Source organism: Gigantopelta aegis, chromosome 6 (assembly GCF_016097555.1).
Source record: "Gigantopelta aegis isolate Gae_Host chromosome 6, Gae_host_genome, whole genome shotgun sequence".
NCBI classification, from domain to species: Eukaryota; Metazoa; Mollusca; class Gastropoda; order Neomphalida; family Peltospiridae; genus Gigantopelta; species Gigantopelta aegis.
The window spans coordinates 64024104-64041595 of NC_054704.1; the positions used below are offsets into that span (position 1 = coordinate 64024104).

The window sequence follows — 17492 nt, forward strand, 5'->3', positions numbered from 1 at the left end:
TACTTCTTACTACTTCAGTACTATATTTCTCTACTCAGAGTGGCACTACATCACTCTCTGCCACTTCAATACTATAATAACTACACAGGGTGGCACTACATCACCCTCAACTACCACTTAAACACTATAAACTCAGTAGGGTGGCACTACATCACCCTCAACTACCACTTAAACACTATAAACTCAGTAGGGTGGCACTATATCACCTTCAACTACCACTTAAACACTATAAACTCAGTAGGGTGGCACTACATCACCCACAACTACTTCAACTATATTTCACTTCTCACTCTCCACTACTTCTACATTATCTTCTCTTGTACACAGTGTGAACTACCTCACTTTTTACTACTTCAGCAATATATTAAACTACACTTAAACTTCTATTTCAGTACTTCTCACTCTTCACTACTTCTATACTATCTTCTCTTATACACCAAATGAACTATCTCACTTTTCACCACTTCAGCAATATTAAACTACACTTGAACTTCTATTTCAGTACTTCTAACTCAATAGACTAAATATTCCCATCTCAGAATAATTTTACTATGTCCAAGACACTTTCTCTCAATGTTAACTTTTCACAGTAAATACCATAGCACTTTTGGGCTCTCAGTTTATGATTGAAGGCTAACCTATATCTAAATAATAAATTTTCTAATTAATTATTATTGCCAAATATAATTATCATGTTTATTGATACTACTTATTAGTGAGAATGGCTGTCTAATCCCAACTCTTTATTTAAAAACCCACAATTTTAGAAAATAAACAAAATGGGCCCAACCCACCTGATGTAAGGGTAAAGCTAGATACGATAACGTAGCGCTGACATCGACACGGTCTTCTGTTAAACACTCAAAAGTGACAAGAAACTTCGTGCCACGACATGACATCATTGGAATATGAATTTGGAATGTACACAAGTAATAATTACATCATTTAAAAGGATCGACATTCGCCCAAACGTAATAAAATGGACATAAAAGACTTCTTAAGTTGGCGGTTGGTAATGGTCTCATACCGGAGTTATGTGAGCGCCAGTTTACAATTATGAAAAAAAAAACGTAACTCAAACAGTATTACTTATAAATATACTGGGGTCTCATAATATATTTACTAAAACTCAGAATGCAGCTTATATATTTTTAACCAAACAATTTTACTATTATAACCATTCGTTTGCTCAAATTATAACACGATTGCAAGATGACATAATTGTTATATTCCTTTTCCTAAACTGTTGTCTATTAACATTGGTTCTTGAGGATTCCATTTTGTAATTTGCCTTAAATTATTTAAAATATTTTTTTATAAATTATTATAAATACATGTTTTATTGAACAACATACCTGTTTTGATAAAACACTAAAAAAATTGTGTTGGGAAGTTTTTGCTGTAAGCTATACCAATAAACGTATCACGTAAACGAAACGTATAATAGGTTGCGTAGTTAACAATATTTACTGCTGCTGCATGCTTCAGGTTTTGACGTACGTACTTAGCGGCCTGCTTGGTGCTCATTGAAGCGTAGAGATAGTAATAAAAAGGTAGGTATTTGAATAACAACTGCCTGTTTATAAATATTTAGAATCGAACGCTTATGCTGACCGAAACTGGTTCGCCCATGATATATATACATATATATATATATAGATAGATAGATAGATATGATATATGATATGATATGATATGATATGATATGATATGATATGATATGATATGATATGATATGATATATGATATATGATATGATATGATATATGATATGATATGATATGATATAATATAATATAATATCTTACATTTTCAGTCCAATCAAAGTATGTGATATTTTTCAGATCACATACTTTAAGAATTTGATAACTTTGCAAATTAGACGTAAATTAATCGAGGTCACGGCACTAGGTTTATTCACATTTAAGCAAACGTGCTTCGGTGACACTCCATAATTGACATGCATTTATAGTCATCAAATAAAAACATTTCAATAGCAATTTTACACTGAAAGCTGCCCAGCGTTCAGAAGACAAAAAACGTTATGCACTAGTTTATTTTTATGTAAGGCCATCCATAATGACGTCATTCGAGTTTGACAATTTTTATTCCTAATATATGATATTGACGATACCGAAAAACACTCTGGTAATAATAATAATAATTGTTATATATATATATATATATATATATATATATATATATATATATATATATATACTCTTTAAAAAACGTAGGAGAACTCTAATAAGAATTTACAATTGCCAAAATTGTAAGGTATATTAGCTGTGGGGAATGGTTATATGATAATAGTGAATTAATTGGGCAAACATTACAACCGGTAGTTCAGTATTACAGTAGGTTTTATGACCACCAAAGATATTGAAGGACGATTAGAGTCAGAAGTGAAATTTGAAAGTTGACGGGTTTTTTATCAATAGTGGGTGAAACCGCCACGATGTGTTAGACATTCATTCAGTCGACGAGGCATACTGCGTACGAGTCTCCCAATGGCCATTTGAGGGAGTCTGTTCCACTCCTCTTGCAGTGCCTGACCAAGTTCCGCTATCGTGGTCGGCGGTCTTTGACGTTGACGCACACGCCTCCCTATCATGTCCCAGACGTGTTCAATGGGGGGGGGGGGGAGGTCCACCGCCAAATCTATCATGAAATCGCATTGTGGCGATGGCGTGCCGTTCATTTCGTCGTCGCCAGACCCGACCACGCCTTTCAAGGAAGTCGAAAGTGAATAAGGACTCATCTGAAAACATGACACGTGACCAGCGACAAATACCCCAGTTCTGACGCTCCCTACACCATTCACGTATGTGGGCAATGTGATGATTTGTCAAGGTAGGCACAACCCGGGGCCGTCGAGCATGAAGATGGGCTACATGAAGACGATTTCTAATCGTCTGACCCTAACTCGGACACCAGTAGCCTGATGAAGGTTTGCAACAATTTGATTTGCTGTTTGAGCTCGATTTCTTAAAGCCTGGTTACGGATGAATCGATCCTGTACTCCTGTCGTTGCCCTAGGACGACCTGAACGGGTTCGATCGTCAACAGTTTGGGTTTGTTGGTACCTGTTCCATAGTCTGCTAATCACTGACTTAGAAACATTGAAGGTGTTGGCCTCTTCACGCTGACTTCTGCCCGTTTGCAGCATGTCATTAGTCCGTAGACGCTCATCGCGTTGCATACCCGCCATCCAAGTTCAAACAATAAAAATGACTAAAAACAAAACATTAACAACTGTATGATCAACAGAATGAAAAAGATTGACAGAAATAATGTCAAAATTTTCAAAGATACTCGGGGGAAATGCCCCCAGACTCCCAGTAACTTGCACCTTCCATGCTAGGTCGTTCCAAAAATGCATTTGCACTCCACCCCCACGATTCCACACACACACACACACACACACACACACACATGCCCCCCCCCCCCCCCCCCCACACACACACACACACACACAAATCCAAGCTACGGCCCTGCAGACCACTACCGGATTATATTATGTTCATTACAATGTCATTTCGACCCCAACCTAACGATGTTTTAAAAAACGTGTCAGGTAGCCTACTCAGATAAGCCACTGAGAAGCACACTGGTTGCGTTCGTACTTTAGCTCGTCTGAAAGTGATACACTGAGTTTGGGACACATTATTAAAAACAGGCCTAGCCGTCTAGTAGGTTTATGACGTAGGATTATAATTATTATAGTGGGATCATATTTGGCTTACCCATAACTATTTTTCAGGGACCAAAGTTTGAAGGTGGATATCAAGTCTTTAGTACCTCGCGAAAGTTTCAATCTGATTAAAATTAGCTTTACTGGATGTACCAGTAGATCTAATAGCATTGCGTGGACTCACATGTCCAGGTGATATTTCATCTATAAATAACAATTTAAATATCGACCAATTACACTTCGCCTTTTATAGAGTTATTCGGGAGCATACAAATTCTAAAAATATCGGGCGAGACTATTTATGCAACAGGCGAACTTGTTGGTCTATTTCAACATTGAAAAAAACAGGGGGAAAGTGCAGTAATAAACTCTGGATTGTATACTAGTATAAACAGATTTTATGGCTATACCATCACGGTTTTTTGTTTCGTCTTGAAACGAATTTTTTAAAATAAAATCACTGGCATGATTTTGCAAGTAAGGTTTTGATTGGTCGAATGAAAGGTCAACTGGACATGAGCTCCAACGGGCTGCTGTTAGATCCACATGTAATAATGGAGCTAATTTTAATTAGATTGCGAAAGTTTCCACTAACTTTACCAGAGGGTCAAATCCACGATACTGGAAATTTAAATATGTTACGTGTACAAAAATAAATAACAAGTTCGTCATAATATCATCTAATATGTAAAACAAATTGACTATCTGTTGAAATGTCAAAATCAGCTGTTTGCTATTAGCGTGTTGATCACGTAATGTCATGCAAAAGTAGACATAAGTAACTGACACTCTAGTAGGGTCCATTACAACACAGTGTAAAATCGTAAACATGCATTTACGCAGTAATAACCGCGGTGTTTGCATTTTATGGCGGATCTGAGGAAGCGGCGCTTCGTTTACTTTTTTTTTATAGAATATTAACATTTTCAATCTTCAGCAATTCTGCAATTAATAAAATATTTTAAAATTAAAAAAGAATTTAAAAGGCTATATTATGTTACAATCGCATGTTCTCAAGCACAAAATCAAAGTGGGGAAGAAGTGAATGGGTGGGGGTGGGGGGTGGGGGAGTTACACAAATGTAGTTGGTTTTTGTTTTGTGAAGAACCAAATTCTTCAATACAGTTATTTCTACTATCTGTGCTAAAATCGTATATAAACTGCATTATTAAATATTATAGCCTTTAAAACATGTAGAGGGGTAGAACGTAACCCAGTGGTAAAGGGTATATACCACCAACTCAAATCCCATAAACGACAATAGTAATATGTGTGGCTAAAACTCCTACCTGCATGGCATCAATCGACATAAACGCCACGGATATAAATACTACCACCCCTCACTCTTAAAGTGAATCAGAAGAAAAAAATAGGGTCAAGCTGTTCAACTCAGAGATAACGGGTAGCGTATTTGACTACGGTAGGTGTGCACAATTTCTTTTTACAGGTACCCCATACATGTTTCAAGCACAAGGCTACTTTACACAGTGGTACTAGATAAAATAAAATTGCATACATTTTTTGTCCATGTTTTTTTACAACCAACACACTCACATTTATCACCAATCACAGGACGTGTGGTATGAACTGCTCTATATCAAAAGTTCCGTGTACCTTGAACTTTGACCAAGCCGAAAGTTATTTGGTTTAGTACTACCAAAAGCGCTCGCTTGATGCGCAGTCAATCTAAGATCGATCCCTGTCGGTGGGCCTATTGGGCTATTTCTAGTTCTGAACAGTGCACGCTTGCTACTAATGAGAAAATGTAGCGGTTTTCTTCTACAAGACTACATTTCAAAACGTTTGACATTTAATAGCCGATGAGTAATAAATCAATGAGCTCAAGTGGTGTGGTTAAACAAAGCAAACGTTTAACTTTTTCATTGAAGGGACGATCCTGAATTTTCTTCCATTTTAAGATATTTCTAACTAACAGAGCCTTTTTGATGACTAAAATTACATATTAAATATCTTCTTCTTGTTTACAATATCAGTGCCTGTATAAATAAAGAGGGATTAAGCTCAGTCGGTTGAGTACTCGCTTGAGGTGCTTGCGTCACAGGATCGAACCACCTCGGTGGATCCATTCAATTTTTTGCACCACACCTGGTCAAAGGCCGTGGTATGTGATTTCCTGTCTGTGGGAAAGTACATATAACATATCCCTTACTGCATTAGCAAAAATATAGCGGGTTTCCTCTGATGACTACATGTCATGGTTTCCAAATGTTTGACATGCAATACCCGATGATTAATTAATCAAAACAAAACAAAACAAACTGTGTATAAACAAGGTGTTTTTTGTCATCCCAATGTCGGTAGTAGCTCAAACTGGATTTTACCTCCGAATAAGTTCTTACGTATCAAAATATTTAAAGAGACAGACCCTAGTTTCAACCCGTGAAAATTAACACTAAGTTTAGTTAATCTACAAACCTGTAACACATTTGGGTAAAGTTACAATTGAGTGAAACATGAGCTTGTGATTTTAAAATGGTGAAATACCCTCTAAAAATAGACTAAAACTCGACTCCATAACTGTTACTTCTCAGACGCACGTGCGTCTTTAAAAATATGAGAAATGCATTTTGTGATATTTAAAACACCAGGATGACCAAAAATACTTTTAATGTACGGAAATGGATAATCTAAACAATAGTCGGAAACATCAACAATGACTGCAAATATAGAGCAGTGACTTTAAGAAAGTTAAACGTTATGGTGAATTAATAAACGTTTGACAACTATAGTCCATCACACAGAGAGCGCTATACTATGAAAGTTACTACAAGTTATTTATTTCTGAGTCGATTGTTTTCTAAATTGCACACAAAAATAGTATTGTTTTGTACGGAAGCCAGTTAGTGCCACTTGAAAGTCAAATTTTTATCTCATAATTACGAGATAACTAACTCGTAATTACGAGATAACTAATTCGTAATTACGAGATAACTTCACACTAACCTTCACATATACTCTTTAAAAAAGTAGGGGAACTCTAATAAGAATTTACAATTGTCAAAATTGTAAGAATAATTAACTGTGGGGAATGGTTATATGATAATAGTGGATTAATTGGGCAAACATTACAACCGGTGTAGCATTTAATTTGCACTCCCCTAGAATACGCACGTCGGTGGACTATTTATCGTTCCAGCCAGTGCGCCATGAGAGGTATATCAAAGGCCTTGGTATGCGCTATTCAGTCTATGGGATGGTGTATACAAAAGATCCCTTGCTACTAATAGGGAAAACTTCCAATGCATTACTATACATATAACCTACACTTTCCATTAATTATTATAAATGTAAACGGCAATCCCCATTCATTATTATAAATATAATATACACTCCCCATTCATTATTATACATATAATATACACTCCCCATTCATTATTATACATATAATATACGCTCTCTATTCATTGCTATACATATAATATGCACTCTTCCTTTATTACTATATACAATTAAATATAACCTACCCTCAACATTTATTGTTTACTATACATATACTCTGCGCTTCCCGTTCATTATTACACACTTAATCTAGACAACACATTCCGTATTATATGTATAGCAATGAATGTGCAGTGTAGATCATATATATATAATCATAATTGGGGAATGCAGAATACATTTATATTGATGAATGCAGAGTGTAGTTTGTATAAATAATAAGGAAAACTGTGTAAATCATGTGCATAATAAAACATATGGAGTGTAGATTGTATATATTATAATAAATGTGAAGTGTATGCTAATGCATCTGTTGTGTAGATTATATGTATAATAATGAATAGGATGTGTACATATATACACTAATGAATGCGGAATGCATATTAATGGTGAATAGTAATGAATATGGAGTGTAGATTATATGTATAACAATCATTCTGAGAGTACTACTAAGCAATGCATGACCCTACAGGGCCCAACAAGTGTTTGTATCTCCTAAGTTCAAGGGCTAAAAAAACTGTAAAATGGGTAAATTGTCACAACAGTCAAACTTGATCTTTAATAATACATGATAAAGATATAAACCAAATTTCAGCTCAATATATTGAGGCATTGCTAAAAATGGGTAAATCGTCATGAAAGTCAAACGAGCTTTAAAGCTACACACAAAAGTTCAGCTGAATATGTTGAGGTATTGCACACACACAAAAATCGAATTTCTTTGTCATATCTCCTCATTTCAGGGGCAATAACTCTATAAGAATGGGTAAATCATTATGAAAGTCATAATAGTATATGATAAAGCTATATACAAAACTTCAGCTCAATATATTGAGACATTGTAAAACGAATTGTCGTATCTCCTAATTTCAAGGGCCGTATCTCTGTCAAAAATAGGTAAATCACCAAAAACGTCAAACTTGATCTGTAATGGTACACTATAAAGCTATACGCAAAATTTCAACTAAGTACACTGAGGCATTGGTAGGGTGGGGGAGGAGTCTGGAAAACAAATTTCCGTATACTAAGTTCAAGGATCACAATTCAGTCAAAATGGGTAAATCGTCATGAAAGTCAAACTTGATATGTAATGGTATATGATAAAATTATATACAAAATTTTAGCTCAATATCTCGAGGAATTGTGGAAAAAAAAAACCCATCCAGAAACCTTTATGTGGGACAGACGGAAAGACAGAAATACGAAGATGAAACCTACAACCCCCTCCGGTTGGACCGATATGGTCTAATAATGAATGTAGATTATATTCATTGAATAGCACTTAAATTATCAATACCAAGTTCTTTTAAGGAACAATTAATGTATTCAATATTTAAACATAGTAGTGAAGAATGCATATTATATTTGTAATAATAACCAGGCGAGTGCAAATAATTGAAGGGGAGTGTATATTATATGTATAATAATAACTGGGGGAATACAAATTAAACGTATAATAATGACTGGGGAGTGCATATTCTAGAGGAGTGCAAATTAAATGCTACACCGGTTGTAATGTTTGCCCAATTAATTCACTATTATCATATAACCATTCCCCACAGTTAATTATCCTTACAATTTTGACAATTGTAAATTCTTATTAGAGTTCCCCTACTTTTTTAAAGAGTATATTTAAAGGTTAGTGTGAAGTTAGTTATCTCGTAATTACGAGATAGCACCTCGTAATTACGAGATAAAAATTTGACTTTCAAGTGGCACTAACTGGCTTCCGTAGATAATTGTTTGGTATTATGCAATAAATTGAACTGAAAGTGAATTGGTTCCAGCTAGTACATTTGTGGTCTGGTCTAATGAGAATTATCAACTGTATTACTATAACAGGCACGGTTCTAGCCCCTCCATTAAAATATTATTGGTAGTAAATCTTAAGGCAGAGGTGACTTTTACTTGTAGGATGCAAGGAATTGCATTTCAGGACATCTAGTTTTCAAAATTTTACGGGGGATCATACTCCCGAATCCTCTAGACACTTTGCCATGCGCCATCGGTCTCAATCAGCCCTCCAATCTCAATCAGCGCCCCCCCCCCCCCCCCCCCATGTCTACTTGCTTTCGCCGTGTCTGTATAATATATAGTGCACTAGCCAAAGCTTCTGTGAGGACTAGTGACTTTCAAAGTCAAACACTGGCTTATTCTAGCCATTTAAAGAATACAACAAACGTATGTGGGACATGATATATTGTCCAGTAAAGGACATGTAATGCTATGCCTGATGTGTGGTCGGTCTAGGATCGATCCACGTCGGTGGGCCCATTAGACTATTTCTCGTTCCAGCCATTATTACGCGATCTTGAACCGGAATCGTGGGCCTTGGCCGTCCTAAACGCGGACGGACATCCACATTTCGGGTGTGCCGATATCGGGCCCACAATCGACTAATGACTGACTGTGACACATTAAATATACGGGCCATATTTCGCTGGTTGGTGCCATCGTGCAGTATACCGACAGCCCTGAAACGTCCCTGACGTTGAGATGAAGACGTCTCTGACGTGACGACGTATCTGAGATGAAGACGTCTTTGACGTTGAAGACGTCGCATTGTTGTAAATTTACGAAATTTCACAATAATTGAGGTTTTGTGTTTCAATCGGAACAAGGGGGTAGTAGGCGTGGCTTAATTTGTTCAGCACCTCTGGACCAATCAAATTGCCGTAAAGTGTATAGACGCAAAGAAAATTGTATTATATTGTAATGAATGTAACGGAAATTTAATTATTCCTATTTGAAATGAAATATCCCTACTTATTTTGAACAGTATATATACAAAATGCTTGGACACGTTATCCACGTTTAACACTCTTGTCGTGACTTGTAACAGACTGTAATTTTAATCATATCTATTGACTTTTTTTCTTTCTTCTTTTTAAGTGTCTACAAAGGGCATCTCTGTTCACAATGCATTTTACCTTGATATAGAGACCATTTTCTCGCGAAGTTCAAGCCGTTTTATTCATCTCTCATGGGTCTTATATAAACGGAGTTCACTGCAGCTGAAGGGGCAGGATGCAGTGCAGTGGTATCGCTTGATGCGCGGTCGGTTTGAGATCGATTGCCGTCGGTGGGCCCATAGGGCTATTTCTCTTTACAGTCAGTGCACCACAACTGGTATATCAAAGACCGTGGTATGATCTGTCATGTCTATGGGATGGTGCATATAAAAGATCCCTTGCTACTAATGGAAATTACCAAAATGTTTGACATGCAATAGCTAATGATTAATAAATCAATGTGGTATCATTAAACAAAACAAACTTTAACTTTTAACTTGTATAGTTCAAGCCGTTTTCTTCAATTCTCGTGTCATATAAACGGACTTGATTTTAGCTGACCGGCCTCGGTGGCGTCGTGGTTAGGCCATCGGTCAACAGGCTGGTAGGTGCTGGGTTCGGATCCCAGTCGAGGCATGGGATTTTTAATCCAGATACCGACTCCAAACCCTGAGTGAGTGCTCCGCAAGGCTCAATGGGTAGGTGTAAACCACTTGCACCGACCAGTGATCCATAACTGGTTCAACAAAGGTCATGGTTTGTGCTACCTGTGGGAAGCGCAAATAAACGATCCCTTGCTGCTAATCGGAAAGAGTAGCCCATGAAGTGGCGACAGCGGGTTTCGTCTCAAAATCTGTGTGGTCCTTAACCATATGTCTGACGCCATATAACCGTAAATAAAATGTGTTGAGTGCGTCATTAAATAAAACATTTCTTTCTTTCTTTTTTTTTTCTTTTTTTCTTTTTTTGATTTTAGATGAAACATTGCTATTTTCAATTATGGGTCCAAGTGTACAAAGCGTTGGATGCTATGAATATTCAGTGAAGGTCACAATATGGCTTTATATTTTGTATTCCATATGTAGTGTTTATTTTCATAACCTAATTTTGTGTGTTCGGGTTAATTAATCTATGCTCCGAGGAACGTTTTTCAATCGATAAAGCTCAGCGGAATAGTTTTCAAGTCTATATTTATACCGTGTATATTGTCCTGTTCAATTATTTAAAGCCTAAGTTCTTTGCTTTTACATTTTTCTTTACATACTCATGAATACAAAGCCAAACCACAACAAATTTCATATATAATCCTTCATCAAAACGATACGAAGTTTAATTATTTCAAGATGAAATAAATCTCTCTGTGTTCTTTTGACCTGTCAATACATAAAGCTATTTGCATATCAAAAGATTATGTTCTGGTAGTGTAAAGGTCATTATAGCTTTTTGTCATCAAATCAAGGTCGCGTACGTTTTGTCTGTATGACAAGTGAAATACATTCCACCTTTGTGTAATATTTTCTTGAAACATATAACCAAAATTTGTAATAATGAATGAATGAATGAATGAATGAATGAAAATGAATGAATGAATGAATGAATGAATGTTTAACGACATCCCAGCACGTAAAATACATCGGCTATTGGGTTTCAAACTATGGTAAATGAAAACATGTAATAACGCCATGTCAGTACATTATACTTTTTTGGCAAATAATTTAATTTTAGTTTAGAAATTATATAATTTACGGAATCTGTACCTACGCTAATATAATTAGGGTAATAGTGAAAAGAAAGTGCAGTTTACATGAGGTCGGGCTTCAATAGAGTCCGTAGTAAGATGTCTGGTGGGTGGATTATGCGATTTCATTGGCACGGAACACTTTTAATCCAATCTAGTGTCTTTTATGGTAAAAGGGGCTTTTTGTAAAGCAAAAAGCCACTCTTCTGTAGCTGCATCTCTTGTCACCCATCTAGGAAGGGTCCTAAATGTTCAGATTATGACCATTTGCACATATCATATCGATAGATAATAACAGAAGAAAAAAAAAACCTCTTATTACAATGTTGATAAAAAGACAATTGATCTATTATTGCACGTATTATTGCAGCATTATATAAATCACGGCGAAAATGTTAGACGCATATATAGTATCTACAGCGTTAATTGAATTATTAAATCACCCCCACCCCCTCCCCACCCTTCCTGGCCCCGCCCTCTCCAGCATATCCACTCTTTAACCTTGAATAAACATGTCAGAACACTCACCTGTCAAAATAAAATAATGTATGACCTGAACAAACATAAATGATGTATAAACATGAGCAAGTACGGTAATATAAGCTATGTACAATGTATTTACCTACATACGATTAAAAGATATTGAATTATATCCAGGGAGATTTCAGTGGAGGGGTGGGGGGCGGGGGTCAACAAAAGCGAATCTAGAACTTTTAAATAGGAGGCTCGTAATGTTGTGATATTTAAACACATCTCCCCTAAAAATTTTCTGGAGCTAAATAAATCGATATATTGTGTGGAATCACTGGCGTAGCTTGGGGTAGGGTGGACTATGTCACAGTGAGCACGACACCATCCCCACTCCACAGCCGTATATACCTAACTCCGTCGGTGGGCCCATTGGGCTATTTCTCGTTCCAGCACGACTGGTATATCAAAGGCCGTGGTATGTTCTATCCTGCCTGTTGGATGGTGCATTTAAAGATCCGTTTCTACTATATTAAAAAAACTGTAGCGGGTTTGCTTTCTAAGACTAAAAGGGCGGGATGTAGCCCAGTGGTACAGTGCTCGCCTGCAACACGGTCGGTCTAGGGTCGATCCCCGTCGGTGGGCCCATTGGGCTATTCCTCGTTCTAACCAGTGCACCACGACTGATATATTAAAGGTCGTGGTATGTGCTATTATGTCTGTGGGATTGTGCATAAAAAAGATACTTTACTACTAATGGAAAAATTTAGCTGGTTTCCTATCTAACATTGTCAAAATGACCATATGTTTGACATCCAATAGCCGATGATTAATAAATCAATATGCTCTAGTGGTGTCGTTAAACAAAACAAACAAACTCTAAGACTATATGTGAAAATGACCAAATGTTTGACATCCCAAGCTTTAACGTTATAATATACAGGTCTTTGGATTTTTCACGGTAACGTTCGTTTCCGGACCGTGTCGGTACCGTGTCGGTAAAATCACGGAACCGAAATTTCGTTTCTCATGATTATTATATCGAGTACGACTATTCAACAAAAATAATATACACATGTAATTATATACAAAACAATGTATTATGTTTCTGATGTAGCATGGCCTGTGTCACTTATATACTTAGATACAATGTATTTTCAACACAATCCTAATTTCGTAAACTACCATTTTCTTTTTGTCATTTTGACCACATGTATCCCGAAACAATAACGTCTGATGTGTTATACTTACGTTATATAATATATATGTAACTATAGTATATGTACTAGGAGTTTCTGTTTGGGGGTACCTGTGATGTTGACCCCCAGAACGCAATATCTCAATTGCCCAACATATATTTGTTTTGGGATTTTTTTTTGATTTTTTTTTTTTTGGGGGGGGGGGGACTCAGCATGAACAGGGTTTAAAAAAAAGAATGTTTGATATAATCCTAAAGAAATGCTCGTACTTCCTTAAATAAGCACTGTTTTTTAAAATGGGACCTGACTATTAAGCAGAATGTATGCTTACCTTGAACCAGCAGTATTACAAGTAATAGCCACGCCATCGTCTGACGCTGTTGGTGTGCGACTTGTGGCACTCTTAATGCTGGCGTCCCCAACAGAGTCAGGGTCACTTGTGATAACGTATCAACGTTACCTAGGTATGCCACTCACATAGCGAGCACACCGGGTATATATCCCTGCGTAACTGCCCTTCACGATAGTGGGGGTGGTTACGGAAGATTACGACGCTTTCAAAATTTATCACACGGGGGAGAGAGGATGCACCATATTTACTTAATGTCCGGTAGAACTTCTGAAGTCTGCTACAATTGTTTTCTCCATGGATACTTGGTTCAAAGAAAATTATATTTTTGGGTGTTGTATATACCAGGCACGGCGGAGCAGGGTGGGTGGTCCAGCATACCCCCGAACCCCTTAGAAAATTTCCTTCGTGAGGTCGATCTCAGTCAGCCCGCTCCCCCCCCCCCCCCCTCCCCAATGTCTACTTGCTTCCGCCGTGCCTGTAGGCCTATACAACAAAATGCTTCCTAATTTTGATACATTTTTGAACAACCCTTAATATTGTAGCTGGTTTGCGGAAAATTAAAATAGCAGGACCTTTTATTACCTTTTAGATAAATTTCATGCGTTTTGACTGGTCAATAGCCAATGCATACCACAAGTACATCGAGTCATTTCCGGGAAAATACAGGATTTGCGGGAAAATACAGAATTTGCCTGGGTGTACGAAATGTCACGTGACTTGCTCGACTGGTTGTACGAAAATACAAACTGCGCATGAGACCGACGATAATTCTCCAACACGCCTCACTCAGTAACTGGTTAAATGTGTTAGGAGTCTTGAATTCATTATGAATCGGAATACTACAATGCATATCACCTTGTACACGTACTGGTGGAATATACCAGATATCACCCAGTACACGTGCTGGTGGTATATACTCATATCACCTTGTACACGCACTGATGGAATATACCCATATCACCTTGTACACGTACTGCTGGAATATACTCATATCACCTTGTACACGTACTGCTGGAATATACCAGATATCAGCCTGTACACGTACTGGTGGAATATACTCATATCACCATGTACACGTACTGCTGGAATATACTCATATCACCTTGTACACGTACTGCTGGAAAATACCCATATCACCTTGTACACGTACTGCTGGAATATACTCATATCACCATGTACACGTACTGCTGGAATATACCAGATATCACCTTGTACACGTACTGCTAGAATATACCCCATATCACCAAGTACACGTACTGCTGGAATATACCCGACATCACCTTGTACATGTACTGATGGAATATATCCATATCACCTTGTACACGTACTGCTGGAATATACCAGATATCACCTTGTACACGTACTGTTAGAATATACCCCATATCACCTTGTACACGTACTGCTAGAATATACCCCATATCACCAAGTACACGTACTGCTGGAATATACCCGACATCACCTTGTACATGTACTGATGGAATATATCCATATCACCTTGTACACGTACTGCTGGAATATACCAGATATCACCTTGTACACGTACTGTTAGAATATACCCCATATCACCTTGTACACGTACTGCTGGAATATACCCGACATCACCTTGTACATGTACTGATGGAATATATCCATATCACCTTGTACACGCACTGCTAGAATATACCAGATATCACCTTGTACATGTACTGATGGAATATATCCATATCACCTTGTACGCGTACTGCTGGAATATACCAGATATCACCTTGTACATGTACTGATGGAATATATCCATATCACCTTGTACACGCACTGCTGGAATATACCAGATATCACCTTGTACATGTACTGATGGAATATATCCATATCACCTTGTACACGTACTGTTAGAATATACCCCATATCACCGTGTACACGTACTGCTAGAATATACCCCATATCACCTTGTACACGTACTCCTGGAATATATCCATATCACCTTGTACATGTACTGCTGGAATATACCAAATATCACCTTGTACACGTACTGCTGGAATATACCCCATATCACCGTGTACACGTACTGCTGGAATATACCAGATATCACCTTGTACATGTACTGTTAGAATATACCCCATATCACCGTGTACACGTACTGCTAGAATATACCAAATATCACCTTGTACACGTACTGCTAGAATATACCCCATATCACCTTGTACATGTACTGCTGAAATATATCCCATATCACCTTGTACATGTACTGCTGGAATATACCAAATATCACCTTGTACATGTACTGCTAGAATATACCCCATATCACCTTGTACATGTACTGTTAGAATATACCCCATATCACCTTGTACATGTACTGCTGGAATATACCAAATATCACCTTGTACACGTACCGCTGGAATATACCAAATATCACCTTGTACACGTACTGCTGGAATATACCCCATATCACCTTGTACACGTACTGCTGAAATATACCAGATATCACCTTGTACACGTACTGCTGGAATATACCAAATATCTTGTACACGTACTGCTGGGATATACCAAATATCATCTTGTACACGTACTGCTGGAATATACCCCATATTACCGTGTACAGGTACTGCTGAAATATACCAGATATCACCTTGTACACGTACTGCTGGAATATACCAAATATCTTGTACACGTACTGCTGGGATATACCAAATATCATCTTGTACACGTACTGCTGGAATATACCCCATATTACCGTGTACACGTACTGCTGAAATATACCAGATATCATCTTGTACACGTACTGCTGGAATATACCCCATATCACCTTGTACACGTACTGCTGGAATATACCCCATTTTACCTTGTGCATGTACTGCTGGAATATACCCCATATTACCGTGTACATGTACTGCTGGAATATACCCCATATCACCTTGTACACGCACTGCTGGAATATACCCATATCACCTTGTACACGTACTGCTGGAATACACCCCATATCACCTTGTACACGTACTGCTGGAATATACCCATATCACCTTGTACATGCACTGCTGGAATATACTCATATCACCTTGTACGCGTACTGGTGGAATATACCCTATATGACCGTGTACACGTACTGCTGGAAATACCCCCATATCACCTGGTACACGTACTGCTGCTTTGGGGATGTAAACCTGACATGCCCCGGTTCTGAATGACATTTAGTATTCGTTTGTACCCCATATTGGTGCTCCATAATCTGCAACAGATTGTCATACAATTCAGTGAATACTTCGAACGTTACTCCACCCATATCAGTCCCTTCTTCACGGCTGGTAATCTAATCACAGTTATGTTAAGAATAAAGTTGCGTTATCTCCCGACCATGGGCGAGCTGATTCTTTCCGGTTACCTCGAGAGATAGGCTGTCGTAAATATAACCTAGCTATATATTATCTAAACCGTTTTTGACACTGTGAAAGAAGCTTAATTTTACGTCTGTGACAATAATGTTATCTCAATAAGAGTATTGCCATAAACCGTATGATGACATTTTGGCGATTTTTGTTCTACCCTCGAGTTCATTTCGTGCGAACCAAGCCTAATATTTCACTTCATATTGTATCCGAGACACAATATTCCTAGAGTGCGTCATTAAATAAACCATTTCCTTCCTTCCAATATTCCTACGTCGAATATGTAACATTCTTGTCCGGTGAATTTATTCAATACAATGTAGGGCATTGAGTATGCGTGGGAGTACCAGATATCGTGATGGGACCTCAACCTTGACCGTTGACAATGATTACTGATATGCCTATCAACTGACGGTGCCAAATTTAAGAACCGG

General features: G+C 37.6%; 1 protein-coding gene across 1 annotated transcript in view; it reads right to left on the reverse strand.

The window, feature by feature from the left end:
- Positions 1-15776, reverse strand: part of LOC121374666 (sushi domain-containing protein 2-like) — a 50887-nt gene extending 35111 nt beyond the window's left edge. Inside the window, exon 1 of the mRNA XM_041501776.1 lies at positions 15638-15776. Coding sequence (XP_041357710.1) covers positions 15638-15776 — 139 coding nt within the window. The remainder of the gene's footprint in view (positions 1-15637) is intronic.
- Positions 15777-17492: the final 1716 nt, after the last annotated feature.